Genomic DNA, 17,747 nt, shown 5'->3' with positions numbered 1-17,747 from the left:
AGCATGTGGTATTATGAACCGTATAGTTAAGCTAGCCATTGTTTGAGTGTAGGGGTTTGACACCAGTTCCACACTGCTCGTGCACCCGACAATCAATGGGCACTGTAACGGTCCTTTAGGGCCAGTTGTCCGACCTTGTTTGTAAAGAACACGTGTTTCGTCTCGCTTGACGAACCATTGTGCGCAGCCCTGGACCTGTCCGAGTTCCCGTCGTTGACGAACCGGGGATCGCAAGAGGGCTCCAACCAGGGGCTGAGCAGCAATCCCATGGCGGGGAGGGCGGCCTACGGCAAGCTCTGTGAGTCGCACTGCCCCTCCCTTCCTCGTCCACGGTTGGCCCTAGAAACACAGGCCCCATCGTGCCGACGAGGACCAGAGAGCTCCGCACAAACTGCGCTCTGGGTGTCATTTGTGCTAGATTTTTAATTATTTTTACGACCTACTTCTAATATGTACCGTATTTTTATTTTTAATTATTTATTTCATTATTGTTTATTTTTATTTACAACCTGCCCCCCTCGCCGGCATGTTTGCATTCGTATAAAATAATTTACCCTTCTAGATCAGCTCTGCTAGTGGCTCGGTGGCTATAGTATCGACCACCTCCGCACCGACCCAGCTTCGACCCTGCCGGGGCTCGAACTTTATACGTAAACTTTATATTCAACCTTAATGTCTGTGCCACTTGTTCACGACGCTTGCCATGACGATCGTTCGCGAAGCTCGTTACGGTGCTCGTTCGTGACGCTTTTTTCTTAAGAAATGACTCGCTTCCGTGTTAAGGAACTGCTCGTCTCTTTGGTGAATTCCAAAGGCGTCACGTGACGTAACGGCGCCCACAGAGTCACGCAATGTCACGGCGTCACGTGGCAGCATGACGCCGATTCTGCGCCCGAGGCGCAGGCACGAGAGCGCCGAGAGCTGGCCTGCAAGGGCCATGCATTTAATGTGGCCACTCCAGGGAGTGTAGTGAACTGACCGACGTTGTCCTCTCCGCAGTTGGGATGGTGAAGCAACCCAACAACGACTCCAACGAGTTCCACATTCACAACGAGGACTTCCCCGCGTTGCCCGGATCACAAGGTCGGCTCTCTTTCTGTCTTGTCGTGCCAGTCTTTGTTCCCGGCTTTGGCTTCGTGTTGTCGCGTTGGGTTGCGTGCTAGCTGTTGGCAGTTGTTGAGAGGCTCATTGTACGAGTCGTACTGCGCCGATTTTCTGATCGCCAAGAAGTCCGATCGTAACCTTTCTTTGATTCTCGTTTTTTTTTAAAGGCCCTCATCGAGGCTGTTATTGAAGGGAAGGGGCCGGGACCATGCTTGGGTAGTAATTTGATAACTTTTCTTGGTAATTTGTAATTGTAATGAATTACTTTTTGCTAAAAGGAATTGTAATTGTAATTTAATTACTTTCTAGAATCAGTAGTTGCAAAACTTCAGACACAATTAGAATTACTTTTGCAAAATCTTGCGGCGCCGACGGAACCTCTCTGAAAGCCGTGGCGCTCGCACAAGCGGCCTGGCTCCGGTGAAACACACACACACGCACTCACACACACGCACAACAGAAATAGCGTCGCATCGCTGGTTGTTTTGTAGCTCACACTGCGGGCTGAGAGACAATCCTTTTTGGAGCCTTCCTCAACAGCGCCGTGTAGCGCCGTCTGCGGTGCGAAAACAAAACGAAAGCGTAAGCATGCCAAAGTATTGAGAACGAAAAATCGAGCTTCAGCTCTCAGCCGAGATTGGGAATTTTAACTGTCTATAAAGTTATTTTTCTTTCTTTTTACCCAGTTCTTTTTTCATCCCTCTTCCAGCACTGTCGCATATGTGTATCTTTGTACTATTTTCAAGTTAATTTCATGTTTTTTGTTACTTCGGATATTATTTGCATAAGCACTTCAGAGGCTGACCTCGCACCTGTTAATGTTGTCACCAATGATTCGGAAGCACCGATACGGTACTTATATATGTCTGAGCCATTATAATTTACAATAATAAAAATTCTCACATTTTATTTGCTGACTAACTAAAGTCTGTCAACACAATTTTTTCTTTAGCGATCTGGCGTTTTGCAGCATATCGACTAATTTATTATTATTAATTAAAAATATAAGAACGTAGTACTTCATTTCCCCATAGTACTGTCAAGTTCTATCGTGAATTCGACAAAATTCACAAAAAGAAAGTGCAGTACGCAAACATTGGAGTAAAAAATGAACAAATATGTTGGATTCTATACAACTCGTTGAAAGTCATATGGTCCAAGTCGGGTCGCTATCAGAAATAAGTAATTGTAAAGTAATTTCGTTACTTTTTAAAAGTAATTTGTAATTATTAATTAATTACTTTTCACGTACTAGTAATTGTTGTTGTAGTTAAACTCCTTTTGAAGCAAAGTAATTGTAATGGGAATTAAATTACATTTTGGAAGTAATTTATCCATGTATGGCCGGGATGAACGCCTGTTCTTGAGAAGGGTGCACGTCACAGGTGAACCTTGGTGCAGGCATTCTGGATGTTCATTCAATAACGATATTGACATCCCACAAACGTCTATTAAAGGAACTGGCTTAAATGTGTTAATACTTAACTCTGTAAAAAAAAAAAAAAATTAATCGAGGAAAGGGCTCATTATATGTTGCCGAAAGAACGAACACAGGAACGGACGGGACGACCCACCTTTTTTGATGCGTTTATTCTTTTAGCAACGTACAATTTCACCAACATACTCACTTTCTAAACTTGAAAGTGTTCAGCGTGGGATTCTAGTATACTGCAAGCATTTTGAAATTCTGTATGATCTAAGCGTCAAACTGGTAAAAATTTGTTACGTTTAAAATCTGACTTCTACCGTAATTAGCGTACCTCCTCAGTAGCAGTCCTTATGCTAAAACAAAAAGAATTATTGGGAAGGATGTTTCTTTTGGACAGTTGCAACTGAATTTATGTCTGAATTCTCATTTAGTTTACGAACCCAATGTTAAAAATTTTTAGCGTTTACCCTTTAGCCATCAAACTCATTTGTAGTCAATTATGCGGCTCTAATGGAAGCTTAAAATTTGTCCTTTTCTTCTTGTTGATGTTTCAATTTTAGGTCAGGAAAATAACCAGGACTGCATGAACAAGCAGGTGAGCGCACAAACAGACTTTTTTGTGATTGCAGAGGCAGTTTATGGTGATTGGTTTCTTTGGTTTATGGCTTCCACTACGGAGATTGCCAGAGTTGGGGTTTGAACCGCCTGGAATGGCATTTGTCTGACCAAGTATAAAACATTTACAACGTTTCCCTGGTTCAGTTGCTTTCTTTATGCAGTGTTTTGTAATTTGCCACACTTGTGTGGCACACATATGTGACAACATTTATTGCATTTGTTTGTTTGTACTCGCGTCTTTTTTTCTTCCTTTCTTATTTCGGGAGTAGACAAATTTATTGAGGATCTTTGCTGCTGGTTTTGTACAGTGGAACATTTAGATGTCTACTGTTTTTTTCGAGGAGTGTGGAGGCTCGTTAATTTATGTTGAAATACAGTTGCATTCCATTCAAAACTTTAGTAAGGTCGTCGCGGGTTTTTTGTTTTTTTGTAATGAAGCATACATTCAGTTGATGACTCTGGCCGAAAGCATTCAGGGGGGAACGTTTGTCGAAATCCTAGAAAGTGTCTCTAACGTAACGGGACAGTTTCTCTCGACTCTCGTGAATTCTGCATTTTTCCCCCCACGATCGTTGTTCTTTGCAACGACGTTCTAGCGCCACTTTTCTCGCGAGGAGCGTATTGTCAAATGTTCGGCGACTTTAACGTCAAGCCTACAATTCCGTTCTGAGCGTCGTTGCCTTTCCGCAGTCCAGCAACTCTGGGAGCGAGTCATCCAAAGACGGCAGCGGTTTCTCGGGGGACAAGCTGACGCCGCAGACGCTGAAACGAGGCATTCAAACGTCCAAAGACGGTGAGTGTTGCTTGGATGGGAAGCGTCGAGGGGTCGTCACAATGTGGGGAAATTTTGAAGGGACGTTGTGGCATGGAGAAATGTTGGAACGACTTTGCGGCGTGTCGAGATGTTAAAAGGCCATTGGAATGCGTATTTCCCACGCTGTTTTGGTTCTGAAGGAACTCGTGATGCCGTTTGATTTTTTTTTGATCGGTTTGCATTCAGGGTGATCGCAATAAACTGCAAGTTCATTGCGACTAGGAATGTTGCGAACCGGCTATGGTTCGAGTTCAATTGTCTCAAACCTCTACTGCAGCTCGACCATCGTTTGACCGAAGTTCGACTATTATGTGTATCTGCGAAGATCGAAAACAACCTCAGGCGAGCTTGCACTGGAGGGGTGAAGCATTGGTTGGGTATCTTGTTTTACTATCTCGTATTAATAAACTGCCATATTTTCCGGACTTTAAAAATTAAAAATTTACCCGACGCGGTACAGGTGTGGGCTGTACGAGGATTCGTTTTTTCTAGAGAGTTCACTCTGACAAGACGTGAAGGATTTTGTGAGTGACCGAGTATATTAATGTTTATTTACGTACGGTGCAAGCTTCCTTCTGTGCTAATACAGCAGGCATATGTCAAAGTGTGCCGTGTATGATAATTTTTACGTTCGGACCAAGCGCTCACTGATTGTGGACTGTGCACTGCGTGCAAACTAGTCCAGAAAATACGGTTACTAAAGTATTAAAACTACAAATGGAACATTTTTGTTTGTGTTCGCGTTGGTAGTCATTTATAACATATTAAGTACCTAAATGATTTTATAAATTATTTTTCCTCCAAAATTGAAATTTCTTTTGTTTTTTTTGGGCAACACTGTTCATATATCAAACTTTGGCAAAGTTTACCAAATGTTTGAAGGGCCGCCAAAGTCTAACCTCAAGGTTTGACGTCGAACCGTGGGTTTAACAAAAGTCGGCGACATCCCGTCATTGTTATTATTATTATTATTAGGGGTTTGCGAATATCAAAATCTTTCGAAGCGAATCGAATCGAATAATAAAGGTTACGAATCGAATCGAATCGAATATTTTCGAATACGAATAGTAGTTTCAAATAAGGAGATATTTGAAAACAAATATTTTCTATTTGATGTGAATTAAACTAGAATGCTTAATAAAGAACACAACTGGAATTTTTTTTCAACAAACGTTTATGAAAAGGTTACTTCTATTGCAATAAAAAAAATGTCACACATGTGACTGTTAAAACAAACAGATGAAAAAAGATCAGTCAGTAAAACACCATTCCTTGAGTGAGGTTAGAGAATGTAAATGAAAGTGCAAAAGTGAAGGCGGGTCGGCAAGCCACAACGCAGTCGGAGATCGCATCGCGGACGAAAGGAGGCACTTGAGCGTAAACGCAAGTACACAAGCGGTGGCGGGTCCGCAAGCCGCAATACAAAGTCGATGATTGCGTTTCTACTTTGTGCGATCTCTTTTTACGCTCGTGGACGCAACCACGTGAACGTAAACGGAAGTACACAAGCGGAGGCAAGTCGACAGGCCACAGCAGAGTTTCAGATTGCACGATCGCGCTGCGCAACCGCACTGACTATGCAGCATCTCTTTCCGTGTGCAATAGCTCTGTCCATAGAGGGCGCTACAAAGATGCAATAAATTAAGAATATGTTTTTTTGTTTTTTTTGGCGGGGGGAGGAAGTCTCACTTTTACCATTAAAAACGGGTAGAAATAAATAACAAAAGGAATACTGGCAAACTGATGAACCGGAAAATCAAGCGGAAAATAACACAAGCCAGATATCACCGATAGCCGAGGTGAGCCATAAATCCATATCCGAATCCATAGCACCTTTGCTACTGTAGTCACTGTAGGTACGAAATCACGAATATATGGTTGTGCTTCATTAAAAATGAATGTGGACAGGAACGTATACAAGACGTCTCGGGCGGATGCCCGAAACGTCGTGCGGTCCGTCTCGACGATGCATGTGCCGTTGCAAATCGTAGTCCTTCATCCTATTTATCGCAGCGTTTGCGCCACGACCACTTAGCCAACTCTGCAATCCGGACATCACGGCAAGCAGAGGACAGATCGCGCTACCGCGTGCAAATAACTTTCCAACCCTTCCTACAAAAAGAAAAAGACACTTAGGTTGGTTGTGTAGGTTTGCCAAGCTCGAAACCATACTGCACACTCCAAAAACAGAACAGAGAACTTGACCGCAAGTTGACACTAATCAATGAGTTCCGCGTTATTCGTGGTTTTCGAAGTATTCGAAGAACTCGAATAGTTCTAACAGCGAAAGGGCGAAGCGAATCAAATCGAATAGCAAGTATTATTCGCGAAGTATTCAAAGTTTTGAATATTCGCACACCCCTAATTATTATGTTGTGGACTGTTCCAAAACCAAAACAGTGGAAGAAATGCACAAAGCCGCCTTTATAATCAAATCTCATGGCAATGATCCCCGCATCGGTGCCCCTTCACTGACATTGTCTGTAAAAGAATACTCCTATCTGTAGAATGTGCGAGTTATTTCAGTTATGTGGTTTGTCTGTTATAAATTCGTTGTTTTCAGTGTGTATGCGTGTTTCTCGTGTATGTTTTTTTTATGAGTAGTAGGTATTCAGTTGAAAGTTAGGCCGTATCCGTTTCACTTCCGCCTTACCCTCGTTCTTGTTTTTTAGTGTAGAGCTAAAGCGACGAATAGCCAAGCAGCCTCCCTGAAGCAGCTTTATTCGAGGACGTTTGACCCCTTTCACGTCATATGCATTAGAATTTTGTTAATCAATAGGACTGACCGTTCGGACGCATTGGCGGAAGTAGGCACGCAGACGTCGCTCACAAACAGTGTGGCTGTCACTCGAGTAGGTGCGCTCAACGCGGAATGTGCAAAAGCACATTTATCGAGTGCTAGGGTTTCATTCGAAAAATCTCCCAAAGTGTAACACAAAAAGCGTAACACGGTAAATTAAGCAGGAAGCCTTTCCTAGCTATATTCAGGAGGAAAACCCAAGGGGGTGAAGAAATCAGGCTCTTGGCTAAATGTCGCGGGGAGACGCTTGCAGCTAAATCTAGTGAGGTGCAATTCGGCTAAATCACAATGGAGCGCGAGTACCGAGCTCTCGAAACTCGGGTAAGTAAACACTCTAGGCAGCTCCAAACAGTGCGTGACGTCTCGGGGCTTCATCCGTAGGATACACTTACCGTTAAGTCCCGAGAGATGCCCCAGCCACCTTAGTAGTGTTGGGATCAGCGATGGCCTCGGCGTAAATGTGGCTAGTTAGCTGTTGCGGTATAAAAGCGAACGTTGCTGACTGGGGGTACAGTATCTTGGCTTAGTTGCCCCTCGCCACGATAACAAAATCCTCCTATGAGGATTAGTAGTATTCATAATTAAATCAATAAATAGATAGCCCACCCCTACTTTTGACTCGATTGGCTATACTTTTTTAAACACCGGTAGCCCACTCTTAGTAATAGCAGTGTTGGGATCAAGGATGGCTGCGGCGTAAATGCGGCTAGTTAACTATGGCGGGATCAAAGCGAATGTCGCTGACTGGGAGGTGTCATATCATTGCTTAGTTGTCCCTCGCCACGATAACAAGCTTGGAAGGGCCACGTAACCTAAAAATAGCATTTTTTCAACTTTTCTTCGTTGTACACCGAAAGTTGACCCACTCCATATTTTCACCCGATTTGCTTTTGATTTTAGGTAGGCTATCTCGGGGTATTACGGCAGTTGCTTTGCTACCATTTCCGGGACACCCCGACGCATGGTCGGTACGGGACACGAAATGCATTGGTTCGAGACGCTTCCCAGACGGCAGGTGCCGCGGGTGTTTATGCGTCCGGGTCGGTGGGGGCCGCGTTGCAGGCACGGTGACCAACATCCCCGCGGGCATGGTGACGGACCAGTACGGCATGGTGGGGCTGCTGACGTTCATCCGGGCGGCCGAGACGGACCCCAACCTGGTCTCCCTGGCCTTGGGCAGCGACCTCACCACCCTCGGGCTCAACCTCAACTCCCCCGAGTGAGTGCAGACCCGCCGCGGTTCCGCGTCGCCTCTCGACCGCCTCCGCGGCGTCGGGGTTCCGTCTCTCGTATCGTGTGGCGCAGTCTGTATGCGGCACTTTTTGCTCCAGAGCTCTCGTTCCATCGACCCCTCGTCTCTGGGGTTAAAGAGCGTCTGTGGCGGATTTTCTTCCGGTAGAGGCCAATTCACACACTCCCGACTGCTTACATGACCGTGCACCTTGAAACCTCTTAAAATTTCTTAAAATCTCTTTCGGTGGGAGAACACTCGGGTGACGTCTTTCGGTTAGCTGTGAAACGCCTTGCAGTTTCCGTAAATCTTCAATTTTCTTTTTGCGCGTCTTTGATCTTTTACAGCGAAGCTGTTATGTCCTAGGATCTGGGTAAAAATGCGTCCCGGAATGTTCACAGAAAACTCCCCATTGTTCGTGGCAAAAAGAATTACTTAGTGAGGTCCTGATCCCTTGTTATCATCTCTAGGCATCGTTCTTGAGGCCGTCCTAGAAGTCGTCTTTGAGGTCGCTCGAGAGATCGTCCTAGGCGTCGGCCTCTAGATGTCGTCCTAGAAGTTATCTTTGAGGATCTCCAAGTGGTCGTCTTAGGTGTCGTCCTAGAAGTTGTCCTTGAGGTCGTCCAAGAGGTCGTCGTCTAGGCGTCATCCTCGAGGTCATCCCCAAGGTCGTCCTAGATGTCCTTGAGGTCATCCTAGGCGTCGTCCTAGAAATCGTCCTTGAGGTGGTCCTGGACGTCGTCCTCTAGGCATCATCCTCGAGGTCATCCTAGAAGTCGTCCTTGAGGTCGTCCTCTGGGCGTCGTCCTCTAGGCGTCGTCCTCAAGGTCGTCCTAGAGGTCATCCTAGAGGTTGTCCTCTAGGCATCGTCTTTGACGTAAAAATAACTGCTCCGCTGGTCCTCCATCTTTACGTGAGGTGGAAGGGCTCTACAATTTTTTTTTGGCTCGGAAAACTTTTGACAATGTTATGGACGAGTGGTTCTCACCCATGGATGTTTCGCGGACCCCTTGTGGATCGGCGGAGATGACGGAGGATCCCGTTCGTGGTGAGAGGAGAGGAAAGATATTAATAATGATTTAATTAATGGATATAACTAAGCGGCAGTGTGAATTTGACCTCACTTATTCACATACACACGAAAAAACTCGCCTGAAAACTGAAACATTTCGTCTTAACCTGAAAAAAGACAACTTTTATTGCCGGGCTTGACTGATCAGGCGGGGCTTCGCGGACCCCCAGATTGCCTTCGCGGACCCCAAAAGGTCCGCGGACCCCCGTTTGAGAACCACTTTTATAGACAACCGTTTCTTCTAGACAGTACACACGTTCTGTCTCGGAAATACCGCGCAACTTTCGCTTTAGCGAAACGCATTTCCGTGGTCAGCTCATAGATGGCGCCACCATGCCGGCACCCTCTCTCGTCGTAAGAGATTGCAAGAACTCGGTCCTAGGTGAACGGAGGCATGTCAAAGGGACTCTGCTCCTAAAAGATAACAAAGCTACAGTTGCTTGAGCCGGAATACGGCTAAGCTACAGGTACCTCGCATTGCTAGGTGTGTATCTGGTTTGCGGCTACGGCTCGGCCGCTTACGAAAAATAACGAGACTTCATTTCACCTCAGAAGCTACCAGAGCGAGCTCTGTGTGTCTGACGTCCCTGCCAAAAGCGTGCACTTGTGCAGCGCAGGCATCACTCGGGGCGACCTGCTCGTTGTAGCTTCCGCTTTGCTCGCGCATAAAGTGAGACGGTGCATGGTCTCTGGTTACTTTGGAGATAAAACTCGGGGTGTCAAGGTGGGCTGCGATTACTGGCAGGCTCTTCATTTTGAGGCGTGGAAAAGGGGATTAGTTTTGTCTCGATTCGGAATTGTTCTCGTGGTAGAGTTTGTGGCGGCAACAACATGTAGCACTCGGTCTCGAGGCTACACGGAGTGCGAGTTTGTCTGCTTCTTGCGCGGGGGTTGCGACAATGTCGGAACGCCGAGCTCTTATTGGCTAATCGAAAAAAATAGTGGGTAGACCTCACGGCATCTAGCATTGAGGTCTACCTCACTAACCTTTCAGTCAAAGCCAGTCGGAGCTGAGCATCGTTCCGTTGTTGCCGCAATTCCTGCGCAAGAAGCAGGCGACTTAATCTCCGCATTGAATGGAATTTAACTCCGGTTTTTGTGAACTTTGAGAGGTAACTGTAACTGCACTGGTTTACAAGTTGCTCCAAGGACGTTGCTATGTGACACTTACAGTTACTAGAAATTGATTGTACTAGGGAAGTATTTAGGTAATGCAATTAATGACAGTAACTTAAGGACTTGTTTGTTACTTCAGGGCTTTGGTTAGGAGGCAACTGCCTTCATTGGCTCTGACTGATCACTTGTGTGGATTGTTCCGCTAGTCTGACCGTTAACTGGGTGACCCCTTCTCGCTCCGTCCAGGAACCTGTATCCCGTGTTTGGTGGTCCCTGGGCGGAGCAGCCGTGCAGGCCTCAAGACATCGGTGAGCATCTTCAGCATTCTCAACCTGCCTCCATTTTATTTTTAGTTTAAGAATGTTTCTAGTAACTGTGTATGAGCTTGAATAAACATACAGAGCACCAGTTAACACAAAGAAAAGTTTGGGAGAAAATAGTGACTGGCTGGGGAGTTTTGGCAACTCAGTCGAAGAAAACTGGGGTTCTTGGGGATTTTCGGTGATTCCCCCCCAGTGGGGAAAAAAAATTTGGGGGAATCGGAGGAATTTGGTGAGTTAAATCCATAGCTACCCGAGATGAAAAAAAAAAAGAAAACAATATAAAAGCAGACCAAACAAAATGCGAAGTGAGACAATGTTGTGTGATATTGGCTCTTTTTTATTTTGCCTTTCTGGGATTAAGAAGATAAAAAGAATAGGAAAAAGGTCCTACTGTCTGGGCAATTTTTGTTTTACAATAGTCCACTCCTACCCACAGGGTGAACTAATATTGTGCAGTGATCTTGTCAACGAAGTTGAGATGGATAGAAATGAAGAGAGTGGGAAAGATCCAATTGTAAAAGGTAACCGATGATCTCTTGTTCTCCGCAGACTATCACGTGCCGTCTGAGTACATCATCAATCAGAGCATCCGCGACAAGCTGGCGGGCATCAAGCTGAACCGCTACGGGGATGACCTACTCTTCTTCATCTTCTACATGTTTGGCGGAGACATGCTCCAGCTACTCGCTGCCTGCGAATTGTGAGCAGAATTGTCGGTTGTCGCTCGTAGCAAAGGGCCCCCCTTTTTGTCCCCCTTTTTGCTTTCGTTTTTTCTCTTGAAGAATGAAAAGGATGCAAATGCAGGGAAGCTTAGGATTAATTCTTGCTAGCGAGCTGAGGACATTGAAGAAAATGAGTTGAAAGGGTCAGGGTTATGCTTTTCAGAGCTATGCCACTTGGAGATGGTGCAGACATGGATGTGGGGAAGCGGGGCTGAGGTACGCCCTCGTAATACTTGTGAACAGTCGGGGTGACGATGGTGTAACGACACAAATTGAAGAGAACAGCCGCGTAGTTTCAAGTCCCAGTGGTGCTTTCAGCTCGGGACAAACTAAAAAGACTCTGACCTAAGATCACTTGCCAACAGCATCAACAGGCAGAGTGCAGTGTCAAACATAGACTCAGATACAGTGTAGACCGCATATAACGTATGTCGCGGGAGTCGCAAAAATCAGCACTACAAGCGATACCGCGCTATAACCAAAACATCAATTTTTCAGGCCAAAATACCTTACCTTTGTAAAACAATTTATTTTATGTTAGATGAAAAATAAAGCTTAGTCTGAGGAAAGTCCTTATTTCACCAGACTAGTACACTTCTCTCTCAAGTTTGTCACACATTTTGAAAGAAACGAGTGACTTTTGCCTGGCACAGCCTTTTAACGGCGTTGCGGACGGACGTTGAGAGCGTTCAGGATTGCTAACCCTAATCACTTTTCTCCGGTGATGAAAACACGTGAAAATTCGCATCCTTTATACGGTATGCACCGGTAATACCTTGAACTTGAGCACACGCATGAAATGCTCCAAATAAGAAATCCGGGTGATGTTCGAAAACACAAATGCTTAGAAAGCACCACTGTAGTCGGAAGTAAACAAACGCAACGACACGGGCGTTTCTGCCGTCTTGAGAGTGCCGCCACAAGATTGCCGCACGAGTAGGTGGATCTTCCCTTCTGGTACGGGCTGGGTTATCGTAGCGACACGCGACGAAAATTCACAGTCAAGGATAGCGCTTTTACGCGGAATGATGAGCTCCACCACGCCGTCTACGTCGACGATCACCACTGACGCCATGTTTGCAGATAGAAGAAACCGGCCTGCGACCGGCATGCAACGCGCGCGACCAGTTCTCCTCAACCTGTGATTGGTCTGTCGTTGCGGTTGTTTCCAATGCAGCGGGGGAAAGTTGGGCTCGCTCCAACTCCCTGCGTCGTGAGCGACACGTGCGTGCGTCCCTCCGTCGCTATGGCAACTGAAGCCTCCCTCTTCGCTTCTCCCCGCTTCTTCAAGCAACCTCCTTGCCCCGCGAGTGCCGCTCGCGGCTAGCGCCGTTATCTAGTGTCGCACAGGGAAGCGTGCTCACTGCGCCGGTCGGCCAGCAGGCTGTTCCAGAAACCGCACTATAACCGGTATTTCCCTTTGCACGCCTGCATTTTAAGCGGTATGTAATTACATGGAGTTCTATGGGAGGCGAACCGGTGGTTGAAAAAAGCCGCGTTATACCCGGTCCTGCACTATAAGCGGTTTGTCGTAAGTGGTCTATACTGTATCTAGAGTGGAGCGGTATACCAAATACCACTTACTTGCGGAAAAGCACATGTAGGTCAGTTGGGGCGATGTATTAATATGAGATTAAGGGGGGACATAGGCCTCAATTTCAAAATTGTTTTGAAAAAAATAATTTTTCAATTTTGAGGTTTTTGGTTTTAGAAACTAATTATTTATTTATTTGAGAATACTGCCGGCCAACTTTTGAGGGCCAACCTTACACTAAATTTCATAACCATGAGCCAAATAGTTACGTTGATGTAAAATATTTTCAACACATTGTGAGGCAGTAAACAAAGTAAAGAAGTTCAATGTTTGAATGCATTTTTCTCAGTTCCGCTTTTTGCTGCAAATTTCATGCGAAGGAATCTTTTGTTCTAAGGTAAAATTATTCTGATACCACAATTAAGATGTTTCTGAACTGAAATTTACTGGGAAATCGGGCTATCTACTTTATTTTGTTTTACGTTAAAGTCCTTATTGAGAAAAAGCTATGTTTTCAAAAATTGACATAGGACAGATATGCATCTCATATCTTGAGGTAATCACTCTTCCTGAAATATTTACATTTAAGTTATAAAAACTAGATAGCCCGAAGTCCCACATCCCCCACTTTATACCCAAAGCACTTAAAATGGTGCCTAATAGCTTCCTTTGCACATCATAGATTTCTTAACGAAGAGTGACACATCTTCTTATGCAGGTATGTAAAGTTGCCCTAGAGAGCTGAAAGTTTGCACAGTACACCTAGTACATCTGAAGTTGAATCTCCCCTGCAAATTTCGTTCCGATCACATGTGTAATTCAGAAATTCGACCTCTGGTCCCCCCTTAAGGGGGCCCTGCAATCATGTTTAAGCGCCTACCTTCTTTGCGGTTTCCACGTCTCTTGGGGTTCGGGCAAGCCAGCGGGCACGGAGAGAGTCACTAAATATCAGTGCGTCATATTTTAACCGGACGACGCTTAAAACTCCTCCACCGACGAGGGCGACCCGCGGTACCAAAAGCGCGCAAAATGTGACGTCTTTGGCCCTGGGCTTACTACTGCTCAGAGCCGCTAAAAGATTTTTTTTAGTCGAAATACAAAATATAAGTGGCGCGAACCGTTTCAATTATTTATAAAAGTAGTTTTTGTTCAGTATTTTAGATCAGAAAAGAAACAAATGCAGTTTATAAAGTACGGAAACCAGAAATGATCCGTCGACATACCCGCCACCAAGCGGGGGAAAAGGTGGCGCATACAAGAAAGGAGTAGTGGGATCAGGCGCCGACATGGAAAGGTCCCGGATGTATGCGACGGCGCTGCGGTCGTTTACGGACTGGAGGATCCGACCGGCTCCGAGCGTTCCGTGGGCTTTCAGCGAGTAGCTTTGTATTGCGTTTTGGCTATTTCACGGTACAGCAGCCCGAACGGACTCATATTCTGAACTAATCTTTACCCCGTGTTTGCTGTCGTTTGTGGCCAAGAAGTGTCATGCCGAGTTAGTGTTTAACCGCGCAGCAAATGCAATGAGAGCCGCTCTGGCTGCCCGCTGTATGCAGCCTATCGAACACGTGCTTTAGTGGCGCCCTCTCGAGCCGTCGACAGGGAGTGCGGCAGCCGTGCGCGGTCGCTGAGCTCACAATCTGTCCTCTAGTTCACGGCCACTCAAGCAACCAAGGACGTCATGACGGAGGTTATTTTTTGCTTGTTTTTGTAATTTTAATTTGGCCATAACTTTTAAAATAAAGCGAAATTCGAGAAAAGAAAAGTTACATTAAGTTACTACGATCAGTGCGCTCAGGTTTGGTGCAAATTAAAAACCAGTAAAAAAGTGCTTGCAGGGCCCGTTTAAGAGAAAATGCCAAAATACTGAAATTAACACTAGCGGGACATCTTGTGGTGCATGTCAGGGACTGCAAATGCTCACCATCATTCCACCACACCAAAGTTCTGAAGCGGTTCCGAGACAAAAACACTAGAGAGAACTGGTTAGAAGATTTTATTTACAACAGTGGTGTCATGCCTAGAACAAAACCGAAAACGTACAAGGCTCAAGTCATCCTCACCAGTGGTGAACAATGCGTAAGCGCCCCCCGTCAGTGACCCTAACACAAAAAGAACTTGAGTTCCTTCGGTGTTTTCCTTGAAGACTTGAAACACAAAAAGAACTTCAGTTCCAGCGGTGTTTTCCTTGAAGACTGTTTAGTCAGTTGCTCTGTGTCCTTTTTTTCTTTTTATTTTTCTTTTTGTTTTGTAGACAATTTTTACGTGACAAGTACTCTGTCTTTAGGTGTAGTTAAAATAATTTTATCTTTCTTTTCTCCTTTTTCACTTCCACCTTGTCTTTCTCTACATGCTCTATTAAATTGACAGTTGTAAGTAAGCGCTCTGTCCTGTCCTCTTCTCTTAGTCTTTTGCACTTTCTAAATCACCGTCTAAACCCTTTTCCTCTTTGCCAGGTACAACCGAGACTGGCGCTTCCACAAGGACGAGCGGGTCTGGATCACGCGTGCGGGCATCTCGCCGACGGAGAAGACGTCCACGTACGAGCGGGGAACATACTTCTTCTTCGACCCGGTCAATTGGCGCAAGGTGGCCAAGGAGTTCCACCTGGACTACGACCGGCTCGAGGAGAGACCACAGCACTACTCGCAGCTCGGGCCCTAGGTGCCGACCCCGAGGGCCAGTCGTCTTCATTGCCATCGTCGTCGTCGTCGGAAGCGTCGCCTCCTCCCTCTTCCGGGACCCCTGCCTACGGACGGTTCACTCAACGGCTGTGCGTTCAGCCTCGGTCGTGTCTCTCCGCGTCGCACCAGGTTTTCCGTTTCGTCGAAGGCAACCCTCCGCCGCACGTCGCATCGCGCGTCCCGCACGGCACGTCCTGCGGCCGCCGGTGTTTCGTTCGGGATTTCTGCGTCTGGTCTTTGCCCCCGGTTGATGATTCGATGACGGTTGGGTTTTTTTTTTGTTTCCGATTCGTCTCGACCCTTAGCTCTTGGTTTCTGTGGTGTACGGTTTGGTAGCAGCGAAGTCTCTGTTCCATCGGGGTCGTTTCCGAAAAGTTACGACTTCGTTACGGCAGAGTTTCTGTTCTGCTACGATTCATTCTTTCAAAGATTAAAAAGCGGTTGCCGAGTGCAGGCCTACGTCGGTGGAAAATGGGCGTCGTCTTGCTCTCGTCAGCAATGAGTTTAAGTTAAGATGACCCTTTAATGACTTCTACAGTTTTTGTTTTGTCCCAGCTCTCGCTTTTCTAAATCGGCTACGCTTTAATTTAAAATGGCTTTAGTTCCTGTTCTGTCAGTTCTCCAGTTCCCTCTTTGTTTCAGAAACAACTGGTATCATGGAATTCTTTTGTTTTCATTTGTAATTTTGTTGATTTCAGTAGCAGGCGGAGATTGCGAGTTGGTTGGCTCGTTGGCAAGGGTTGCAAATCGGTACTGTGGTTTAGTTCCTCGGCCAACTGTTGTGGTCAGTCGTAATGGCAAAAGGTTGTTCAAGTGTAATGCGGTTGTGACTGCTGCTGTTAAGGAGGGAAGCGAAATTCATGAATCTTGGAGGTAAGGGAGGAGACGCGGAGGACATCTGCCAAAAAGAATTCAGTTTGAGATTAGCTTGCTTGTGGTAGTTTGTCTACCAGCTCTTTTGAGTTCTCGACCGTTGCCGTTTTGAAACGTTTTTGCGTGACCGGTTTTTGCGCGAGTCATTTCGTGTTATTTATGGACGAAACAGTTCTTCTATGTGGACGAAAACAAAAATTATAATAAACCTTATTTTTTAACACTGTTTGCAGGAATGCGCGCAGCCTTGTTTGTAGATTATTTGTTTTTGGGTGGGAAGGGAGACCAGTTGTTTAAGTTTGGGGTTAACCGTTCGGTGGGCTTTCGTTTTGCGGGCCTTTCTCGGATCTAGTTTGTGCAAGGACGTAGTGGTTGCCTCAACCTGTGCTGGAAGCGACTGGATTGGCTAAGCTAAGGCTGTGGACGGCCGAAGACGAAAGCAAGCGCCAAGCCGTGCCGAGACAAAGGCCGGGGGAGGAGGTGTCCCCACTGGTAGCTCGGACAAAACATGATGTACATAAGCCTTCCTTAATTATTTTCAAAATGTGTACAAAGGAGCGGCCTTGATACATAGTTGCTTGTCAATAAAGAAGGATCTCTACAATGGCCTCCCGTCTCTCTTGATTGCACTATGCTCTGGGTGCAGAAAGGGACATGCTCAAGAAACAACAACATGGGTAAACTACTGACCCCCTAGAAGTAATGCCAAAGTTCAAATCCGGCACACTTGACGTGCACACAAATGCGTGCTTCAGAGTCTGCCAGATGGTTGTACTATTTGTACTAATAGGATGAGATGCTAATGTGTAAAAACTTGTAAATGGAGTAAATTTTAGAAATAAAAGACACCAGGGTTTTGTCTATGAGGACGCTGGGCACAAAGCAAGCGGAGGGCATTTGTTTTTCTCTGGGTTTGTCTGATGGCCCCACCCTTGCGAACAGTCGGAAAACGTATGCTTGATACGTTTTCTGCCAAGGCACGGACAAGATCATGTGCATGTTCGCTGGTCATCCACCGTGGATGACCAGCGAAGCTGTTTAGCGCACAGACCCGCCCCGAGGAGCCGGAGAAAACTAGACGCGCGACGGCACCGCCACCCCGGGAGAGCGGAAGGAAAGGGAACTAGGCACGCAAACGCACGGCCGGTCTAGAGCGGAGAGGCGCGCGCCTCTCCGCTCTAGACCGGCCGTGGCAAACGCTTGACACGGCGACAAAGAGAGGCCGGTGCGAGCGTAGACATGGCCGACGCGGGTCGCACAGCGGCAAATCTTTGAGAAACCTTTGTTTTCTACCTGAAAATCTTGATCTTGAAAAGGGTGCCTATTGATAGCTAATTATCTACTGAATAGACCTATTGCTAAATTACCCAAGCATAAATGAGTGCAGGGAATGGTGTTCCCGCGCCGCACGTGTCGGCGTCTGCAGC

At 46.1% G+C, this 17,747-nt stretch overlaps 1 protein-coding gene across 1 annotated transcript in view; it reads left to right on the top strand.

The window, feature by feature from the left end:
- The window catches only part of LOC8040502 (CCR4-NOT transcription complex subunit 2), a 33,194-nt gene extending 16,273 nt beyond the window's left edge, over positions 1-16,921 (top strand). The window contains exons 7-14 of the mRNA XM_040211069.3: positions 188-298; positions 1,000-1,083; positions 3,094-3,128; positions 3,842-3,944; positions 7,828-7,984; positions 10,431-10,492; positions 11,057-11,207; positions 15,220-16,921. Of these exons, the coding sequence (XP_040067003.1) occupies positions 188-298; positions 1,000-1,083; positions 3,094-3,128; positions 3,842-3,944; positions 7,828-7,984; positions 10,431-10,492; positions 11,057-11,207; positions 15,220-15,427 (911 nt within the window). The 3' untranslated portion in view covers positions 15,428-16,921. The remainder of the gene's footprint in view (positions 1-187; positions 299-999; positions 1,084-3,093; positions 3,129-3,841; positions 3,945-7,827; positions 7,985-10,430; positions 10,493-11,056; positions 11,208-15,219) is intronic.
- The last annotated feature ends 826 nt before the right edge of the window (positions 16,922-17,747 follow it).

This window comes from Ixodes scapularis, unplaced genomic scaffold (genome assembly GCF_016920785.2).
Source record: "Ixodes scapularis isolate PalLabHiFi unplaced genomic scaffold, ASM1692078v2 PGA_scaffold4__175_contigs__length_147842914, whole genome shotgun sequence".
NCBI classification, from domain to species: Eukaryota; Metazoa; Arthropoda; class Arachnida; order Ixodida; family Ixodidae; genus Ixodes; species Ixodes scapularis.
Note: the sequence above shows the minus strand (reverse complement) of the source record. Positions and strands in the feature narration are given on the sequence as shown.